General features: G+C 43.4%; 2 protein-coding genes across 3 annotated transcripts in view; one reads left to right on the top strand and one right to left on the bottom strand.

The window, feature by feature from the left end:
- LOC139410271 (Usher syndrome 1C binding protein 1) overlaps positions 1-8765 on the bottom strand; it is a 30310-nt gene extending 21545 nt beyond the window's left edge. Inside the window, exons 1-10 of one of the 2 annotated variants that reach the window (XM_071155754.1) lie at positions 8501-8765; positions 7394-7605; positions 7154-7290; positions 5738-5901; positions 5243-5452; positions 4756-5093; positions 4441-4581; positions 2739-2827; positions 2266-2419; positions 1853-2096 (exon numbers count right to left, since the gene is read on the bottom strand). In XM_071155754.1, coding sequence (XP_071011855.1) covers positions 1853-2096; positions 2266-2419; positions 2739-2827; positions 4441-4581; positions 4756-5093; positions 5243-5452; positions 5738-5901; positions 7154-7290; positions 7394-7605; positions 8501-8515 — 1704 coding nt within the window. In that variant the 5' untranslated portion in view covers positions 8516-8765. Of the gene's footprint in view, positions 1-1852; positions 2097-2265; positions 2420-2738; positions 2828-4440; positions 4582-4755; positions 5094-5242; positions 5453-5737; positions 5902-7153; positions 7291-7393; positions 7660-8500 lie in introns of those variants that run through there. The other variant, XM_071155755.1, reaches the window with a different exon arrangement.
- An 846-nt stretch (positions 8766-9611) lies between these two features.
- LOC139409519 (BRISC and BRCA1 A complex member 1) lies at positions 9612-22193 on the top strand. The gene is made up of 9 exons (XM_071154790.1): positions 9612-9735; positions 10512-10943; positions 11272-11330; positions 11646-11766; positions 11934-12012; positions 12133-12157; positions 12668-12797; positions 14025-14111; positions 21294-22193. Exons 2-9 carry the CDS (start codon positions 10524-10526, stop codon positions 21492-21494), a joined length of 1122 nt encoding a protein of 373 aa, XP_071010891.1. The 5' UTR covers positions 9612-9735; positions 10512-10523; the 3' UTR covers positions 21495-22193.
- The last annotated feature ends 502 nt before the right edge of the window (positions 22194-22695 follow it).

Genomic DNA, 22695 nt, shown 5'->3' with positions numbered 1-22695 from the left:
GTTCTGGGCTATGCTCATTACACTATGATTATTCTGATTCCACACTATGGTTCTGGGCTATGCTCATTACACTATGATTATTCTGATTCCACACTATGGTTCTGGGCTATGCTCATTACACTATGATTATTCTGATTCCACACTATGGTTCTGGGCTATGCTCATTACACTATGATTATTCTGATTCCACACTATGGTTCTGGGCTATGCTCATTACACTATGATTATTCTGATTCCACACTATGGTTCTGGGCTATGCTCATTACACTATGATTATTCTGATTCCACACTATGGTTCTGGGCTATGCTCATTACACTATGATTATTCTGATTCCACACTATGGTTCTGGGCTATGCTCATTACACTATGATTATTCTGATTCCACACTATGGTTCTGGGCTATGCTCATTACACTATGATTATTCTGATTCCACACTATGGTTCTGGGCTATGCTCATTACACTATGATTATTCTGATTCCACACTATGGTTCTGGGCTATGCTCATTACACTATGATTATTCTGATTCCACACTATGGTTCTGGGCTATGCTCATTACACTATGATTATTCTGATTCCACACTATGGTTCTGGGCTATGCTCATTACACTATGATTATTCTGATTCCACACTATGGTTCTGGGCTATGCTCATTACACTATGATTATTCTGATTCCACACTATGGTTCTGGGCTATGCTCATTACACTATGATTATTCTGATTCCACACTATGGTTCTGGGCTATGCTCATTACACTATGATTATTCTGATTCCACACTATGGTTCTGGGCTATGCTCATTACACTATGATTATTCTGATTCCACACTATGGTTCTGGGCTATGCTCATTACACTATGATTATTCTGATTCCACACTATGGTTCTGGGCTATGCTCATTACACTATGATTATTCTGATTCCACACTATGGTTCTGGGCTATGCTCATTACACTATGATTATTCTGATTCCACACTATGGTTCTGGGCTATGCTCATTACACTATGATTATTCTGATTCCACACTATGTTTCTGGGCTATGCTCATTACACTATGATTATTCTGATTCCACACTATGGTTCTGGGCTATGCTCATTACACTATGATTATTCTGATTCCACACTATGGTTCTGGGCTATGCTCATTACACTATGATTATTCTGATTCCACACTATGGTTCTGGGCTATGCTCATTACACTATGATTATTCTGATTCCACACCATGGTTCTGGGCTATGCTCATTACACTATGATTATTCTGATTCCACACTATGGTTCTGGGCTATGCTCATTACACTATGATTATTCTGATTCCACACTATGGTTCTGGGCTATGCTCATTACACTATGATTATTCTGATTCCACACTATGGTTCTGGGCTATGCTCATTACACTATGATTATTCTGATTCCACACCATGGTTCTGGGCTATGCTCATTACACTATGATTATTCTGATTCCACACCATGGTTCTGGGCTATGCTCATTACACTATGATTATTATGTTGATATCTTCATCTCTGTGTAGTTGCTTATTGTAAAACAAAAAAGACAGTCAATCTTTCTCTCTTTGGTCAAAACTATACACAGACATGTATGTACAAAGTTATTGTTATACTGTTGGATAACCAAAGTTATTTTTATACTGTTGGATAATCAAAGTTATTTTTATACTGTTGGATAATCAAAGTTATTTTTATACTGTTGGATAATCAAAGTTATTGTTATACTGTTGAAATATACTACAGAAATAGTATGTCCATAATTCTAGTATTCAGATTAATATTTCATGAATTGAATGTAAAGCCGAAACAGTACAGTAGAGTATATAGTACAATATATATCACCCACCCTGACAGTGACCAGGTCATAGAGCAGAACAGCCTTCTCTCTCTTGGTGCTCTGGGGGTTGGAGGTGTCCTGGCCCCCTTGTCCTCCACGGGTCCCTCTAAGCCCAGCCAGGGTGCCTGTATCTGGGCTGAGATTCCCCTCTCCCCCAGGCCCTGGCTTAGGGACACACACTGCTGCCCTGTCCTGCTTCAACCGCTCGATACGCTCCCGAATGTCCGCCTCGCACCCCTCTACCTCAGACCCCCTGTGGTGAAAGTAGGTTGTGTTTTATCAGACAATGTTTTGATGTTGTTTCAGTTTTAAATGTTTGTCAATGTTATTGCATGAAGCCAAAGGGAGATGTCCACATGTTGTGGACAAAACAGTTTTTCTATTATAGTCAGAAGATGCTATTTGATCTGCCACAGACAGACCTGGCTGTATAATAGAGATGGAACCTGGTCTGGATGTGTGTTTCTGTCTCATCAGCACCCCCTGGTGTTGAGAAGGAGGTTGACAACTCCTCAGTTCTTAGACTCCTAAGGGACGGCCTGGGACTGTTGGGCTGCTGACTCTCCATGACCGGGCCTGGGAAGAGGAATGAACTGTTATGAGTGTGTGTGTGTGTGTGTATGTGTGTGTGTGTGTGTGTGTGTGTGTGTGTGTGTGTGTGTGTGTGTGTGTGTGTGTGTGTGTGTGTGTGTGTGTGTGTGTGTGTGTGTGTGTGTGTGTGTGTGTGTGTGTGTGCAAACTGCGAATGTGTTTGTGTCTTTTCCATAAAGAGTAGTTGAGGCGTGTGTGTGTGTGTGTGTGTGTGTGTGTGTGTGTGTGTGTGTGTGTGTGTGTGTGTGTGTGTGTGTGTGTGTGTGTGTGTGTGTGTGTGTGTGTGTGTGTGTGATTTAGCCACCTGCTATGTGTCTCCAGTGTGGTATGACCTGCTGTCTCCTGCCCTCGTACACAGACAGTAACTCACTGTAGGCCTCCTCACACTCCTCACTGTCGATCAAACAGGGAAAACGTTTCATATACAGCAGCAGGACAACACTCTCAGAGCACATGGTCATAGAGGAACAGGTGTCACCACGGAATGTATGTACATTTAACACACGTGTAGGTTACAGGGCTACATGACTTCATCCCCAGGCTCAATTGCTACCACATATTCATGTTCGATAGAGAAAGAGCCGGCCGGTCGGACGAGATTAAGTGCTACGACGTAGCGTAACGATTCCAAACACAATCATCAAGTTCGCTGACGACACGACCGGCGGTAGGACTGATCACCGATGACGAAGAGGCAGCCTACAGGGAGGAGGTCAGAGACCTGGCAGTGTGGTGTCAGTACAACAACCTCTCCCTCAACGTCAGCAAGACTAAGGAGCTGATGGTGGACTACAGGAAACGGAGGGGCGAGCACACCCCCATTAACATCATCCATTAACATCATCCTCATCCACATCGATGGTGCTGTGATGGAGCGGGTCTTACAGATTCCTCGGTGTCCACATCACTGAGAAATGAACAATGCCCACACAGTTGTGAAGAGGGCACGACAACGCCTTGTTCCCCTCGGGAGGCTGAAAAGATTTGACATGGGCCCTCAGATCCTCAAACACATAGACAGCTGCACCAATGAGAACATCTTGACTAGCTGCATACCCACTTGGTAGGACAACTGCAAGGCGCTACAGAGGTTACAGCCCCGCCCATCACTGGGGCCGAGCTCCCTGCCATCCAGGATCTATATACCAGGCGGTGTCACACACTGACACACACTGGACTCGACCCACACACTGACACACACTGGACTCGACCCACACACTGACACACACTGGACTCGACCCACACACTGGACTCTACCCACACACTGGACTCTACCCACACACTGACACACACTGGACTCTACCCACACACTGACACACACTGGACTCTACCCACACACTGACACACACTGGACTCTACCCACACACTGACACATACTTACACTGGCACCTCAACACACACATAATGACTACAAACGCATGCACATCACGTACACGCATCTATACTGACGCCACACACACACAATCACACATACACACACTTTCACCCTCACCACATACACTGCTGCTACTGTTTATTATCTATCTTGTTGCCTAGTCATGTACATAGCTACCTCAATTACCTCCCCTCCCCCTGCACATGGACTCAATTTTTCTACTTCCTGTATGTAGCCATGTTATTTTCTACTCCCTGTATATAGCCATGTTATTGTCTACTTCCTGTATATAGCCATGTTATTTTCTACTCCCTGTATATAGCCATGTTATTGTCTACTTCCTGTATATAGCCATGTTATTGTCTACTTCCTGTATATAGTCATGTTATTGTCTACTCCCTGTATATAGCCATGTTATTGTCTACTTCCTGTATATAGCCATGTTATTTTCTACCATGTTATTTTCTACTTCCTGTATATAGCCATGTTATTTTCTACTTCCTGTATATAGTCATCCTATTGTCTACTCCCTGTATATAGCCATGTTATTTTCTACCATGTTATTTTCTACTCCCTGTATATAGCCATGTTATTGTCTACTCCCTGTATATAGCCATGTGTGTGTCTGTACCAGTATTGGAGAGCCATCTGCAGGGCTGTGCTGTCAGCTTCGTGTCTACTGAGCGTCATACTGATCAGCTCAGACTCTCCCTTTCTCTTGTCCAGAGCTGCAGTCAGACGCTCGTTCCGGGCCTTCAGCCTTTCTATACACCTGTGGGGGTTAACGAGGGAGGTCAGGGCCACGACACACAACACAACACACACCACACAACAACACACAACACACCACACAACACACCACTTGGGAAACACTGACCCACACCAGCAGATCTGGGATCTATTCCATGTTGTAAATCTGTAATTTAACCCTCTCAGTTGTACGTACCTCTGTAGTCTGTCTGTCTCACCCTCCAGGCTGACGCTGGGGCTGGGGCTACGACAGGGGCTGCCTTGTGGGACACTCCCAGGCCAGGGGGAGGGTGATGGAGTGGCCGAGGAGGATATGTCCCCCCCAGTAGAGAGGGCCGGGAAGATCCCAATGGCAATGGGTCTTCTGAGGAACAGAGGTGACCCGGGGAAGGGAGGAGAGCCAAGGAATGAAGGGGAACCAGGGGAACCAGGGGAGGCCCAGCCAGGACTCAGAACCACACCACTGGAGCTCCCTGAGGAGCTGTAGGGAGGAGAGAGGCTGCCTGATCGCCACGCCTTATGGAGGCCCAGTAACTGGCACCAGACCCATAGACAAAGAGAGTTTAGCCATTCGCCAGCAGACAGACATAGTTTGACCATTGTGGTTTCAGCCAAAGCATTATGATGCTAGATCCTTTTAGATCTAGGATTATTGAGATGTAGCCTGTTGCACTTCCACCTACCCTCTCATGTAGACTGTTCCTCTCAACCTCTATGTCTCCCACCGTGACCTTTGCCCCCTCTAGTTCTTCCTGTCTGCTTTGTAGGCTGCTGCGCAGGTCGCAGTTCCGCTGGTGAAGTGCCAGGATGTCCTTCTGGTATTGCTGACGCTCCTCGGGGGGCAGACCAGACGGGTACGAGATCCCAAACTCTCTCTCCATCTCCTCTAAGACCTGAGGAAAGGTTTGAGGTCACACATAACTTAATTAGTTAGGCATGATTCCAGGGTAATTTGGTTTTGAGGCCCACGTGGTAATTAGCCTACATAGGTCACTCAACTGGTAGTTACTGCACTGTAGCCTGTGTTTCGAAAATATCCTGTTAGTGTGTAAAGAATAAAGTTACAAGTTTAAATATAATTCACATTGATAAAGAGTTATTCCAACTAGCTTGTTGCATGGTAATAAAAAATGATGTCACATCATTCCTTGTCACCTGACATTGTGACCGTGTCTCACCTGTGTGACTTGTACCCAGCCGTCCCGGGCGGCTGTGAGGTGTTCCATCTGTCCGTCCTGGCCACAGGCAGTGTGAGAGGCAGCCCAGGCCCTCCTGGTGTTAATGGAACCCTCCAGAACAGACATGACTCCCTGGAGTTCTGACCATACTTCACCACTACCCTCTGCAGGACAACACAGAGCAGAACACGCTATTACGATCATCACTAAAGATCTGTACACCATTCTATTCATTATAAATGTTGTGAAAGGATGTGGTTAACGTACTGATTGACTACTCTTTGTAGTCAACTGCTAACATTTGGATATTGGTAATCACGTCCCCAGGCAGCTCTGCAGTAGCAAACAGCCTGGGGATGAGGTTAGGATATGGGTAAACTGAGCCTGGGGATGAGGTTAGGATATGGGTAAACTGAGCCTGGGGATGAGGTTATGATATGGGTAAACTGAGCCTGGGGATGAGGTTAGGATATGGGTAAACTGAGCCTGGGGATGAGGTTATGATATGGGTAAACTGAGCCTGGGGATGAGGTTATGATATGGGTCAACTGAGCCTGGGGATGAGGTTAGGATATGGGTAAACTGAGCCTGGGGATGAGGTTATGATATGGGTAAACTGAGCCTGGGGATGAGGTTATGATATGGGTAAACTGAGCCTGGGGATGAGGTTATGATATGGGTAAACTGAGCCTGGGGATGAGGTTATGATATGGGTAAACTGAGCCTGGGGATGAGGTTATGATATGGGTAAACTGAGCCTGGGGATGAGGTTATGATATGGGTAAACTGAGCCTGGGGATGAGGTTATGATATGGGTAAACTGAGCATGGGGATGAGGTTAGGATATGGGTAAACTGAGCCTGGGGATGAGGTTAGGATATGGGTAAACTGAGCCTGGGGATGAGGTTAGGATATGGGTAAACAGCCTGGGGATGAGGTTATGATATGGGTAAACTGAGCCTGGGGATGAGGTTATGATATGGGTAAACGGAGCCTGGGGATGAGGTCATGATATGGGTAAACGGAGCCTGGGGATGAGGTCATGATATGGGTAATCTGAGCCTGTGGAAGAGGTTAGGATATGGGTAAACTGAGCCTGGGGATGAAGTTAGAATATGGGTAAGCTGAAACAAGAATGAACGCTTTCTACTGTATCTAAACAAGCATTCAGAAGATCATGACCAAGAAACAAAAACAGGCGGATTATCAAGAAAATGAAAACCTCCCAAATGATAGAGGCTGTTCTTTTCTTTGGACACACAAATAGATTATGTTTGGTCTGGCACAGTAGCCAGAACTACAACCATCATCCCTTTCTGTTCATTGCCACAAAGCACAGTACACACACAGAGAGAGAGATGGATGGATGTGTGGGTATTGTGAATTGTGAAGTCATGCCATGGAGCCTATGCCAACCTCTGTTGGTTACTGGGGCTTTAGATGCGGTGCCAGTGTGTTTCTCTGGGTTGCAGAGGGATGGAGGGGGGCTGGACAGGGAGGCTGGAGCCGGAGGGAGGATGACTGGCTCCTGTGGTTTAAGGTCATCTGGATCACTGAAGAGGAAAGAAGTACATCTTTCTATGAACCAGCAGCTCAGGGCAAGTCTAGTGATATTTTACAGCTCCATGAAGAATGTTCTCTTTCTCTAACACACACCTTGGTGCTTGTAATGCGCCCATTTTCCTGTTGAGTTCAGCAATGATGCTGAGTAGAGTTCCGACCTCCGCCTCACACTGAGCCAGCTCTGCCTGGGAAGGCTCAGAGTTCACCTCGGTGTCAGGGGTCATTGTGGTTACCAGGGTAACCGGGGTCATCTCCTCACCCTCTGACTGTATGTCCAGGGTATCAGATCTCCCTCGTTTGAACTCCTGTGTGGAAATAATGGACATTTTTTCTGACAACATTTTGTTTCATAAAATATATTGGACCTGAGTCAATTCAATTATCTTTTTTTTTACTGTAAACAAACACTAAGGATTTGATATGACCTTTGTTTTTTACTGTAAACAAACACTAAGGATTTGATATGACCCTTCCATAGAACTCTCCATTAAATGACTGACAGCTGCTGTGCTCATGACATGGAGGTTATTGTTGTTCTCTTTGGACAACCATTGTTTTGAGAAGCGGAAGTGTAGGAAACAGAAGCATCCTGCAAAACCACTTCCCGCTCAGAAATATGTAGCCCAAAAAACACGTATAAGTCATGCCAAACTGAAAACAACCTCACTCTTTTTCAACTTCTTGCCTTAATTCTGATAGTGTATAAAATGTACAAATCAACCTACTTGAACTGTTAAAACACAGTTGTCTTTTAAGCAACGTATAAGGGACATTAGTGACTGTGGTACCTGTACAACACAGAGTAAGCAGTGGACAGAAGGATGTGTAAAGTTAGAGTTTGAACCACAGATGATACTCAAGCTCTCAAAGACAATCACACAACCAGATAGATACACAGACAGACTTCAAAGTAATAAAAATAAGCTGGTGCCTGCATTATCTGACACACCAAAGTGTCCAATGAAAGACATCAATGGTGTGAGTTCATTGCAAAATGTGGGTTACTGTACAGGTACACGTAGCCTTGATGGTAAAGAAAAAAGCACTCTAATAATATGACTGTTAGGAAGGCTACCCCTCAAATGTTTTCGTGCCAGCAGTCAGCACCTTTGAACGTGTGTTATGCTTGGTTTGGTACAAGATCAAATTGACAACCCCCCCCCCCCCCCTCAGTTAACAAAGAGGACATGATAGACTTACCTCCATGGCTTCCATGTGTCAGAAGCTCACTGTGATTCTCCTGCTTCTATCTGTTGTCCACTAACTGCCATTAAACACTGGAGAACTGAGCTAACCTCTGTGGTGCTGCTGCAGCCAGACACTGCTATCCTGTTGCCTGTAGTTTTGTATAATTATACCTTCCAATGGTTCCTCCGTTTCTCTCTGTTGTAAAACTTCTGACTGCCTGTGTGCTGCCTACCCTGCTCGACTGGGAGCCCCCCCCCATCTCTCTCTCTCTTTCAGACACTCACCATTTCTCTCTCTCTTTCTATTTATCTATTTCTGTATCTCTCTATCTGTGTGAAGCCTCTGGTGTATTGGTATTTTAGTTTTAGGAGTTCAGTGACATCACTCTGTCTGTTCCAGCTCCATCTCAGCTCCAGGAAATCACAATACATAGATAAAGGCGTTTTGGCATCTAGTAGCAAATGGGGGGGGGAGTCAGATAGTGATCCCAACCCAACCCTTGTTCTCCCTCGCATTGGAACTCTTCCTGTCTGTCTCTGATTGTGTACTGTGTTTTTATCTCAGTTGAGGTGCCCACTTTCAGAAGCTAAGCATAAGCATTTGAGTGACGAAATGGTTGGTAATCCTTCTTAATGCGCGTCCAAGTCCACTTCATGTTTATGAACACTCCCGTGTTTAATTGCTCAATTGTAATTATTTCGTCACTATGGTCTATTTATTGCCTTACCTCCCTAATTTTACTACATTTGCACACACTGTATATAGATATTTCTAATGTGTTATTGACTGTACGTTTGTTTATTCCATGTGTAAATCTGTGTTGTTGTTTGTGTCGCACTGCTTTGCTTTATCTTGGCCAGGTTGCAGTTGTAAATGAGAACTTGTTCTCAACTAGCCTACCTGGTTAAATAAAAAATATGAACTAATAAACTTCAAGTTGCTTCATTATTTACTTGAATTGTGTCATCACATAAATGGGAAGTTACTTGTTTGCTGAAAATAAGTGGACCCATTGACATAATATTAGCAACAATGTATCTGATTACATACAGCATTATATGATTTTACAGGACATTTCATATTTGGACTACAATAACCTCAATTCCCCGCTGCCGGAATTCCTGATTGACATTCTTCCGGTCAGGAAGATGGCCGTACACAACAAATAGTTTGCGAAATATGAACTATATTTCATTCGTTTTCTTCGTTTTATAGACGTATAACCGAGGTATTTCCTGCAAAAAAATGTAAGTTGGCGTTTTAAATCTAACTATGTTTACGCATATCTATGCTTTAGTTTCGATGCTGAGATTGCTAACGTTAGCTAGCCAGCCAGCTGCCTGAGCCGGTGTCTTGTTTGTGTTCATTTACATTGCTAGTTCCAGTATTTAGCTAGCTGGTTTGCTAGCTATGGATTCATCTTGATTCATCCCCTGTATGTGTTCAATATGCAGCCTCTCGCGCTGTTTTTGATATTAGGCTCACATTTTGCCCTGTCCGGAGAAGTGAAAAGTAAACTATTTGTGAAAAGTGAACTATGTGATTAACTGTTGCTGTCGAGAGGCTGGCTGCTGCCTCACTGACTGCCTGCTCCTGGTATCTTTTTATTTCATTTTCTGGAGGGATTAATTTGGCCCCCTGACAGTCGAGAGGATTTCTGAGAAAGGGTTGTGGACGTCTAGACTAGAGGATGCGCCCTGGTTCCCGAAACTCGCACTAGGGATACAGGCCAAATATATCACCTCTCCCCCCCAGCACCAAATCCAGTAGCAGGCCAGCCAATGCATCACACGGATTGATGTCTAAACAGGTTCCTTGGGACGTCACCCCATTGAAGTTTAAAACGACATTTAAAACGATTAGAGTAGGGGTTAGGCTTTAGGGACGTCTCAAGGATCCCTTAGAGCACTAATCCACTCGGCTGCATCACACGTGTCATTCATTGTGTCCATATTTTAAGCTCATCTGTTTCCATCAAATAACCTTTAAAATAAACAAATAACTGAAATATATATCCCCGCAGCAACCAGTATCCATGGAGACCCCACAGCCCGGCCCAGCAGACGGAGAGGAGCGATCAGTGGAGCTGCGGCCCAGAACACGCTCAAACCCGGAGGGTGCAGAGGACAGGCGCAGTAGCACTGGTAGCCTAGGCAACAGCAACCCCAGCACCCCGCAGCCCGCAGTGGGAAGCCGAGTGGAGGGAGAGGGGGAGGCCTCGACCAGCGACAGTCCTCCTAGCTCCACCACCACCACAGTCTCTGCCACCACAGCCCAGACCGTAGCCCCTATAGTGGCAGCTACGGTCAATGCCATAGTAGGCCTGCCCACCCCCACGCCAGTGGCCAAGGACAGGCCCAAACCCACCCAGGCTCCTCCCCCTCTGACGCCCCCCATCCCTCCCACAGCAGAGTTCCAGCTACGAGCACCCCGCGTCAACTGTCCAGAGAAAGTGGTGCGTGATCCTGTATTGTTGATGACTAAAAACGGAATGATATCAAAGGGATGTCATTGCGAGAGATATTGGGCTAATGAAGTTCACTCCTGGGATTTAGGCTAGATGAAAGGACGTGCGAAGGGATGTCATTGTGAGAGATATTGGGCTGATGAAGTTCACTCCTGGGATTTAGGCTAGATGTAAGGACGTGCGAAGGGATGTCATTGTGAGAGATATTGGGCTAATGAAGTTCACTCCTGGGATTTAGGCTAGATGAAAGGACGTGCAAAGGGATGGGCTCAGACCGTGTTGTTCTAAGATTGTAATCCTATATGTTTTATGACAGATCATCTGTTTGGATCTCTCTGAAGAGATGTCATCACAAAAACTGGAGTCCTTCAATGGGTGAGTTCTACTTCTGGTCTTGTTGGCATATTTTTTATTTAACCTTTATTTAACTAGGCAAGTCAGTTAAGAACAAATTCTTATTTACAATGACGGCCTAGGAACAGTGGGTTAACTACCTTGTTCAGGGGCAGAACGACAGATTTGTACCTTGTCAGCTCGGGGATTCGATCAAGCAACTTGTCAGGTTACTAGTCCAACACTTTGACTACTAGGCTGCCCGCCGTCCCATATCTTTTATCTGCTTGACGACACGTGAAATGGCCACTCTCTGACTATGTCCAAAGTTCTGAATCCTTTCCCCTCTCCCTTCAGATCCAAGACCAACGCTCTCAATATTTCCCAGAAGATGATTGAGATGTTTGTGAGAACAAAACACAAGATTGACAAGCGCCATGAGTTTGCCCTGGTGGTTGTTAATGATGATGCCTTGTGGGTGAGTGTTGTTGGCCCATTCACTTTAAGTAAATGTATTTTTCCTGAAGGCCACAACCAAACCGTTATTATTATGCTCAGTTATCACATGGTACTGTATTTGTAATTTGAGTCTAATTCTATTCCATAATTTCCGTATGCATGTGTGTGTTGCTCTCTCTCTCTTAGCTGTCAGGTTTCACCTCTGACCCCAGGGAGCTGTGCAGCTGTCTCTATGACCTGGACACCAACGTGTGTGAAACCTTCAGTATCCTTCCTTTGTCACAACAACAGCAAGCCATTCAGCCTGTAGTGTAGTCTAGTGTGGTATTGTATTACTGTTGGGGCTAAACATCCTGGAAGTTGTCTCCTTAATATCCTTCACCAGATCTAGAGGATCTTCTTAGTGTTATGTAAGTTACATCACTTCCTCCTTTAATCACTTCTCTCCTTTTCCCTTCTGCTGTGGTTCTAACGGTTGTCCTGTATCGTCTGCTGTGGTCGTAACTGCTGTCCTGTATCCTCTGCTGTGGTTGTAACTGCTGTCCTGTATCGTCTGCTGTGGTCGTAACTGCTGTCCTGTACCCTCTGCTGTGGTTGTAACTGCTGTCCTGTATCGTCTGCTGTGGTCGTAACTGCTGTCCTGTATCGTCTGCTGTGGTTGTAACTGCTGTCCTGTATCGTCTGCTGTGGTTGTAACTGCTGTCCTGTATCCTCTGCTGTGGTCGTAACTGCTGTCCTGTATCGTCTGCTGTGGTTGTAACTGCTGTCCTGTATCCTCTGCTGTGGTCGTAACTGCTGTCCTGTATCCTCTGCTGTGGTCGTAACTCTTGTCCTGTATCCTCTGCTGTGGCTGTAACTGCTGTCCTGTATCCTCTGCTGTTGTCGTAACTGCTGTCCTGTATCCTCTGCTGTCCTTGTAGCCGTCAGAAGATAGATCTTCCTCTCATGGACAACATCCAGACCATCCCCCCTCCGTTTGTAGTCAGGACTCTCCTCATCTACAGTAGACACGCTGGACAGCTGCAGTTCAGCCCCTCAGACGCTGTCAATGTAAGGGACAATACTGGACCACCACTGTAACAACCTACTACTGTCTACTGTTAACTCTACTACTATACCACCGCTGTAACAACCTACTACTGTCTACTGTTAACTCTACTACTATACCAACACTATCAACCTACTACTGTTAACTCTACTACTATACCACCACTATCAACCTACTACTGTTAACTCTACTACTATACCACCGCTGTAACAACCTACTACTGTCTACTGTTAACTCTACTACTATACCAACACTATCAACCTACTACTGTTAACTCTACTACTATACCAACACTATCAACCTACTACTGTTAACTCTACTACTATACCACCACTATCAACCTACTACTGTCTACTGTTAACTCTACTACTGTCTACTGTTAACTCTACTACTATACCAACACTATCAACCTACTACTGTTAACTCTACTACTATACCAACACTATCAACCTACTACTGTTAACTCTACTACTATACCAACTATCAACCTACTACTGTTAACTCTACTACTAAACCACCACTATCAACCTACTACTGTTAACTCTACTACTAAACCAACACTATCAACCTACTACTGTCTACTGTTAACTCCACTACTATACCAACACTATCAACCTACTACTGTCTACTGTTAACTCTACTACTATACCAACACTATCAACCTACTACTGTTAACTCTACTACTATACCAACACTATCAACCTACTACTGTCTACTGTTAACTCTACTACTGTCTACTGTTAACTCTACTACTATACCAACTATCAACCTACTACTGTTAACTCTACTACTATACCAACACTATCAACCTACTACTGTTAACTCTACTACTATACCAACTATCAACCTACTACTGTTAACTCTACTACTATACCAACACTATCAACCTACTACTGTTAACTCTACTACTAAACCAACACTATCAACCTACTACTGTCTACTGTTAACTCTACTACTGTCTACTGTTAACTCTACTACTATACCAACACTATCAACCTACTACTGTTAACTCTACTACTATACCAACACTATCAACCTACTACTGTTAACTCTACTACTATACCACCACTGTGTCCATCACCTTATCAGACGTCTACTGCTCTGACTTCACTGAATACTATTTTGTACAGCTGTGTATCACATGTCTTATATCTGTGGTGAGACCTAGCTCTTTCAGTGTTTGGTATTATTTGAACAGAGACACTTACTATCCTTGTCTCATCCTGCAGAGCATGCTGCTGTCTCCCTACTTCTTCTTTGATGTGGTTTACCTTCACAACGGGGCTGAGGAGCAGGGGGATGAGGCCAGCTGGAGGGTGAGTGGTCGAGGAGAGGGAGGGATTCAAGGAGAACAACGGCACAGACATTCATCCAAGCTCTGAAATGTTACTATGTGAGATTGTGAAGCCTGCTGAAAAAACACAATTCCATCTTTTAGTGGCACCTTACAGCTCATGTACACTACATGACCAAAAGTAAATGGACACCCTCCCTCACAATAGTGTTTACGGCCACAAATACACTACATGACCAAAAGTAAATGGACACCTGCTCGTTGAACATCTTATTCCAAAATCATGGGCATTATTATGGAGTTGGTCCCCATTTGCTGCTGTAACAGCCTCCACTCTTCTGGGAAGGCTTTCCACTAGCTGTTGGAACATTGCTGCGGGGACTTGCTTCCATTCATCCACAAGAGCATTAGTGAGGTTGGGCACTGATGTTGAGCGATTAGGTCTGGCTCGCAGTTGGCGTTTCATCCCAAAGGTGTTCGATGGGGTTGAGGTCAGGGCTCTGTGCAGGCCAGTCAAGTTCTTCCACATAGATATCAACAAACCTTTTATGTATGGATCTCGCTTTGTGCACGGGGGCATTGTCATGCTAAAACAGGAAAGGGCCTTCCCCAAACTGTTGCCACAATGTTGGAAGCACAGAATCATCTAGAATGTCATTGTATGATGTAGCGTTAAGATTTCCCTTCACTGGACCAAAGGGGCCTAATCCGAACCATGTAAAACAGCCCCAGACATTATTCATCCTCCACCAAACTTTACAGTTGGCAGTGCTATGCATTCGGGCAGGTAGGTTTCTCCTGGCATCCACCACACCCAGATTCGTCTGTTGGACTGCCAGATGTTGAAGCGTGATTCATCAAACCAAATGTTATTAGTCGCTTGGGCTCGAATACAACAGCTGTAGGTAGACCTTACAGTAAAATGCTGAATACAACAGTTGTAGGTAGACCTTACAGTGAAATGCTGAATACAACAGGTGTAGTAGACCTTACAGTGAAATGCTGAATACAACAGGTGTAGTAGACCTTACAGTGAAATGCTGAATACAACAGGTGTAGTAGACCTTACAGTAAAATGCTGAATACAACAGGTGTAGTAGACCTTACAGTAAAATGCTGAATACAACAGCTGTAGGTAGACCTTACAGTAAAATGCTGAATACAACAGGTGTAGGTAGACCTTACAGTAAAATGCTGAATACAACAGGTGTAGTAGACCTTACAGTGAAATGGTGAATACAACAGGTGTAGTAGACCTTACATTGAAATGCTGAATACAACAGGTGTAGGTAGACCTTACAGTGAAATGCTGAATACAACAGGTGTAGTAGACCTTACAGTGAAATGCTGAATACAACAGGTGTAGGTAGACCTTACAGTGAAATGCTGAATACAACAGGTGTAGTAGACCTTACAGTGAAATGCTGAATACAACAGGTGTGGTAGACCTTACAGTGAAATGCTGAATACAACAGGTGTAGTAGACCTTACAGTGAAATGCTGAATACAACAGGTGTAGGTAGACCTTACAGTGAAATGCTGAATACAACAGGTGTAGTAGACCTTACAGTAAAATACTGAATACAACAGGTGTAGTAGACCTTACAGTAAAATACTGAATACAACAGGTGAAGTAGACCTTACAGTAAAATGCTGAATACAACAGGTGTAGTAGACCTTACAGTGAAATGCTGAATACAACAGGTGTAGTAGACCTTACAGTGAAATGCTGAATACAACAGGTGTAGTAGACCTTACAGTAAAATACTGAATACAACAGGTGTAGTAGACCTTACAGTAAAATGCTGAATACAACAGGTGTAGTAGACCTTACAGTAAAATGCTGAATACAACAGGTGTAGTAGACCTTACAGTGAAATGCTGAATACAACAGGTGTAGTAGACCTTACAGTAAAATACTGGATACAACAGGTGTAGTAGACCTTACAGTAAAATGCTGAATACAACAGGTGTAGTAGACCTTACAGTGAAATGCTGAATACAACAGGTGTAGTAGACCTTACAGTAAAATACTGAATACAACAGGTGTAGTAGACCTTACAGTAAAATGCTGAATACAACAGGTGTAGTAGATCTTACAGTAAAATGCTGAATACAACAGGTGTAGTAGATCTTACAGTAAAATGCTGAATTACAACAGGTGTAGTAGACCTTACAGTAAAATGATGAATACAACAGGTGTAGTAGATCTTACAGTAAAATGCTGAATTACAACAGGTGTAGTAGACCTTACAGTAAAATGATGAATACAACAGGTGTAGTAGATCTTACAGTAAAATGCTGAATACAACAGGTGTAGTAGACCTTACAGTAAAATGATGAATACAACAGGTGTAGTAGACCTTACAGTGAAATGCTGAATACAACAGGTGTAGTAGACCTTACAGTGAAATGCTGAATACAACAGGTGTAGTAGACCTTACAGTGAAATGCTGAATACAACAGGTGTAGTAGACCTCACAGTAAAATGATGAATACAACAGGTGTAGTAGATCTTACAGTAAAATGCTGAATTACAACAGGTGTAGTAGACCTTACAGTAAAATGATGAATACAACAGGTGTAGTAGATCTTACAGTAAAATGCTGAATTACAACAGGTGTAGTAGACCTTACAGTGAAATGCTGAATACAACAGGTGTAGTAGACCTTACAGTAAAATGATGAATACAACAGGTGTAGTAGATCTTACAGTGAAATGCTGAATACAACAGGTGTAGTAGACCTTACAGTAAAATGATGAATACAACAGGTGTAGTAGATCTTACAGTAAAATGCTGAATTACAACAGGTGTAGTAGACCTTACAGTAAAATGCTGAATACAACAGGTGTAGTAGACCTTACAGTAAAATGCTGAATACAACAGGTGTAGTAGACCTTACAGTAAAAGGATGAATACAACAGGTGTAGTAGACCTTACAGTGAAATGATGAATACAACAGGTGTAGTAGACCTTACAGTGAAATGATGAATACAACAGGTGTAGTAGACCTTACAGTGAAATGCTGAATACAATAGGTGTAGTAGACCTTACAGTAAAATGCCGAATACAACAGGTGTAGTAGACCTTACAGTAAAATGCTGAATACAACAGGTGTAGTAGACCTTACAGTGAAATGCTGAATACAACAGGTGTATTAGACCTTACAGTAAAATGCTGAATACAACAGGTGTAGGTAGACCTTACAGTGAAATGCTGAATACAACAGGTGTAGTAGACCTTACAGTGAAATGCTGAATACAACAGGTGTAGGTAGACCTTACAGTGAAATGCTGAATACAACAGGTGTAGTAGACCTTACAGTGAAATGCTGAATACAACAGGTGTGGTAGACCTTACAGTGAAATGCTGAATACAACAGGTGTAGTAGACCTTACAGTGAAATGCTGAATACAACAGGTGTAGGTAGACCTTACAGTGAAATGCTGAATACAACAGGTGTAGTAGACCTTACAGTAAAATACTGAATACAACAGGTGTAGTAGACCTTACAGTAAAATACTGAATACAACAGGTTTAGTAGACCTTACAGTAAAATGCTGAATACAACAGGTGTAGTAGACCTTACAGTGAAATGCTGAATACAACAGGTGTAGTAGACCTTACAGTGAAATACTGAATACAACAGGTGTAGTAGACCTTACAGTAAAATACTGAATACAACAGGTGTAGTAGACCTTACAGTAAAATGCTGAATACAACAGGTGTAGTAGACCTTACAGTGAAATGCTGAATACAACAGGTGTAGTAGACCTTACAGTAAAATACTGAATACAACAGGTGTAGTAGACCTTACAGTAAAATGCTGAATACAACAGATGTAGTAGACCTTACAGTGAAATGCTGAATACAACAGGTGTAGTAGACCTTACAGTAAAATACTGAATACAACAGGTGTAGTAGACCTTACAGTAAAATGCTGAATACAACAGGTGTAGTAGATCTTACAGTAAAATGCTGAATACAACAGGTGTAGTAGATCTTACAGTAAAATGCTGAATTACAACAGGTGTAGTAGACCTTACAGTAAAATGATGAATACAACAGGTGTAGTAGATCTTACAGTAAAATGCTGAATTACAACAGGTGTAGTAGACCTTACAGTAAAATGATGAATACAACAGGTGTAGTAGATCTTACAGTAAAATGCTGAATACAACAGGTGTAGTAGACCTTACAGTAAAATGATGAATACAACAGGTGTAGTAGATCTTACAGTGAAATGCTGAATACAACAGGTGTAGTAGACCTTACAGTGAAATGCTGAATACAACAGGTGTAGTAGACCTTACAGTGAAATGCTGAATACAACAGGTGTAGTAGACCTTACAGTAAAATGATGAATACAACAGGTGTAGTAGATCTTACAGTAAAATGCTGAATTACAACAGGTGTAGTAGACCTTACAGTAAAATGATGAATACAACAGGTGTAGTAGATCTTACAGTAAAATGCTGAATTACAACAGGTGTAGTAGACCTTACAGTGAAATGCTGAATACAACAGGTGTAGTAGACCTTACAGTAAAATGATGAATACAACAGGTGTAGTAGATCTTACAGTGAAATGCTGAATACAACAGGTGTAGTAGACCTTACAGTAAAATACTGAATACAACAGGTGTAGTAGACCTTACAGTAAAATGCTGAATACAACAGGTGTAGTAGACCTTACAGTAAAATGCTGAATACAACAGGTGTAGTAGATCTTACAGTAAAATGCTGAATACAACAGGTGTAGTAGACCTTACAGTGAAATGCTGAATACAACAGGTGTAGTAGACCTTACAGTAAAATGCTGAATACAACAGGTGTAGTAGACCTTACAGTAAAATACTGAATACAACAGGTGTAGTAGACCTTACAGTAAAATGCTGAATACAACAGGTGTAGGTAGACCTTACAGTAAAATACTGAATACAACAGGTGTAGTAGACCTTACAGTAAAATGCTGAATACAACAGGTGTAGTAGACCTTACAGTAAAATGCTGAATACAACAGGTGTAGGTAGACCTTACAGCAAATTGTTTGGGTAGCCATTTGATGAGATGCTCAGGAGTCTTATGGCTTGAGGGTTTAGAAGCCTCTTGTACCTAGACTTGGCCCTCCGGTACCGCTTGCTGTGCGGTAGCAGAGTGAACAGTCTTTGACTGGGGTGGCTGGGGTCTTTAACAATTTTTAGGGCCTTCCTCTGACACCGCCTGGTATAGAGGTCCTGGATGGCAGGAAGCTTTGCCCCAGTGATGTACTGGGCCGTACGCACTACCCTCTGTAGTGCCTTGCGGTCAGAGGCCAAGCAGTTGCCATACCAGGCAGTTTAGAACCTTTTGAGGATCTGAGGACCCATGCAAAATCTTTTCAGTCTCCTGAGGGGGGATAGGTTTTGTTGTGCCCTCTTCACGACTGTCTTGATGTGCTTGGACCATGTTAGGTTGTTGGTGATGTGGACACCAAGGAACTTGAAGCTCTCAACCTGCTCCACTACAGTATCGTCAATGAGAATGGGAGCGTGCTCGGTCCTCTTTTTCCTGTAGTCCACAATCATCTCCTTTGTCTTGATCACAATGAGGGATTCATCATTCCAGAGAACGTGTTTCCGCTGTTCCAGAGTCCAATGGCAGCAAGCTTCACACCACTAGTCGACGCGTGGCATTGTGCATGGTGATCTTAGGGTTGTGTGCGGCTGCTCAGCCATGGAAACCCATTTCATTAAGCTCCCGACGAACAGTTATTGTGCTTACATTCCTTCCAGAGGCAGTTTGGAACTTGGCAGTGAGTGTTGCAACCGAGGACAGACGGTTTTTCAGCACTCGGCGGTTCTGTTCTCTGAGCTTGTGTGGCCTACCACTTTGCGGCTGAGCCGTTGTTGCTCCAAGACGTTTCCACTTCACAATAACAGCACTTAGAGTTGACCGGGGCAGTTCAAGCAGGGCAGTGGCTGAAATAGCCAAATCCACACATTTTAAGGGGTGTCCACATACTTTTGTATATACAGTGCATTCGGAAAGAATTCAGACCCCTTGACTTTGACTTTACAGCATTTTTCTGAAATTGATTTAAATGTTTTTTTTTCCTCATCAATCTACACACAATACCCCATAATGACATCACAATACCCCATAATGACATCACAATACCCCATAATGACATCACAATACCCCATAATGACAAAGCAAAATCATTTTTTTTTAAACATTTTTGCAAATATATAAATAAATAACATTGCTGCACAGCTATTTCCAGGTCCATGTTTGATCCAGTTCTAGTCCGGGCACTAGCTGGGCCACTCATGGAAATTCAGAGAATTGTCCTGAAGCCGTCCTTGCTTTGTCTTGGCTGTGTGCTTAGGGTCATGAGCGCTCTGGAGCAGGTTTTCATCAAGGATCTCTCTGTACTTTCATCCTTTTATTTTTCCCTCGATCCCGACTAGTCTCCCAGTCCCTGCCTCTGAAAAACCTCCCCAGAGCATGATGCTGCCACCACCATGCTTCACCGCAGGGATGGTGCCAGGTTTCCTCCAGATGTGACACTTGGCATTCAGACCAAAAAGTTCAATCTTGTTTCTCATGGTCTGAAAGTCCTTTAGGTGCCTTTTGGCAAACTCCAAGTGGGCTGTTGTGCCTTTTACTGAGGAGTGGCTTCCGTCTGGCCACTCTACCATAAAGGCCTGATTGGTGGAGTGCTGCAGAAATGGTTGTCGTTCTGGAAGGTTCTCCCATCTCCACAGAGGAACTCTGGAGCCCTGACCAAGGGCCTTCTCCCCGATTGCTCAATTTGGCCGGGTGGCCAGCTCAAAAAGTCTTGGTGGTTCCAAACTTCATCCATTTGAGAATGACGAAGGACACTGTGTTTCGGGGGGCCTTCAATGCTGCAGAAATCTTTTGGTACCCTTCCCCCAGATTGTGCCTCAACACAATCACCTGAGCTCAATTTTGAGTCTCATAGCAAAGGGTCTGTATACTTATATGTGTGTGTGTGTGTGTGTATATATATATAACTTCGCAAACTTTTTTTTTTTTTCATCCATTTTAGAATAAGGCTGTAACGTAACAAAATGGAAAAAGTCAAGTGGTCTGAATACTTTCTGAATTCACTTCCTGTTCTATCACTGAAACCTGAAAAACTGTTCCACTTAGAGGAGATATCGTTTCACTTAAACTGTAATTTCTTATCTCTCTGTAGGACATCTACACATCGTTCTGTAACCTGGACTCCAAAGGCACCTGTTACCACTTCGAGGTATCTCTGTGTGGGCCGGCCATCGAGCTCCACAACTGCATGGCCAAGCTGCTGTCCCACCCCCTCCAGAGACCCTTCCAGAGCCATGCCTCCTACAGCCTGCTAGAGGGAGATGACCCCCAGGACGTAGAGGCCACCGTCTAACTGGAGGTGCCTGGTAGAGTGACGGACCCCCAGGGGAGGCCAGTGTTTAACTTGGGGGTCTTCAGAGTACCCTGGTCCTGGAGAGTTACAGGGTCTGCAGGCTTTTGCTAATTTGACACTGAATCAAGAGGTGTGTTAGTGCAGGGTTGGAGCAAAAGCCTGCTGAGTAAAGTGTGTTAGTGCCTGGCGCTGGACTAAGTGTTTGCACACGCTGTAGCTCTCCAGAACCAGGCTTGGAGAACACTGCTCTAACTGGACAAGGAGATGGGTTGCTAGGAGATGGGTTGCTAGGAGATAACAATGGGGAAATTAAGAAGCATGTGTGTATGTATTCCATTTTGTTTTAAACCTGATCTGGGGACAGTGTTTTCCCTACAAGTCTTAAAGAGTGAAATCCATGGTGGCACTTCTAGGCCTACACAATAGATGTGACCCATTTCCATTGCTGGCTTGTGGAAAACCTACATTGAAATAACTAAATATAGCTATATACACTGTCAGGAGCAAGGTTGTTGTCATGGGCTGTTTGGGAAAGGTTGTAAACTGATTCGTTTTCTTGTTTTTCCATCCGTACACCCTCTGATGGGTACGTTTGCCTTGTCAGATCGGCTGTCTATATTCCCACTTATGTTGCTTGTCTTGTCAATTGTACTTTCGTTGATCTGTATCTGATGATTAAAAGATAAATGTTCGGTTAAATCTACATGTTGTTTTTGTGTCCCAGACCCAGTATGTCTTTTCACCACTAGGTGGCAGTATATATATATATATATATATATATATATATATATATATATATATATATATATATATATATGTGTCCTTTAGAAAGTTTAGTCAAGCAATGGTTGTCAGCCCCCGTACTCGTGGGGCTACGGTCTCTTTTTAATGTTTCACTGCTAATATACTGCTTTGTAGGGGCATCTATTGAGATTAGAGACCCAGGTATAATTAAATATTTGATTTAAAAAGCGAGGATAAACATCCCTCGAGGACCACAGTCTTTATCTTAGAGTTATGGAGACAAAGGCAACTTAGACTGTTTTTGTTTCAGAGATGTCAGTCCCTCTGACCTGTATCTCATAACGCTTCAAAAAATATATCATGTTTTTACAAGCATCTATCTTGAGAGGTTATGGCAAAAACATCAACAGCCTCTCTAAAACAGATTAAAGAACAGAAATCAAATATGTCAGTAGCC

This window comes from Oncorhynchus clarkii, chromosome 5 (genome assembly GCF_045791955.1).
Source record: "Oncorhynchus clarkii lewisi isolate Uvic-CL-2024 chromosome 5, UVic_Ocla_1.0, whole genome shotgun sequence".
NCBI classification, from domain to species: domain Eukaryota; kingdom Metazoa; phylum Chordata; class Actinopteri; order Salmoniformes; family Salmonidae; genus Oncorhynchus; species Oncorhynchus clarkii.
The sequence above is the reverse complement of the archived record's forward strand: the minus strand, read 5'-3'. Positions and strand labels throughout refer to the sequence as shown.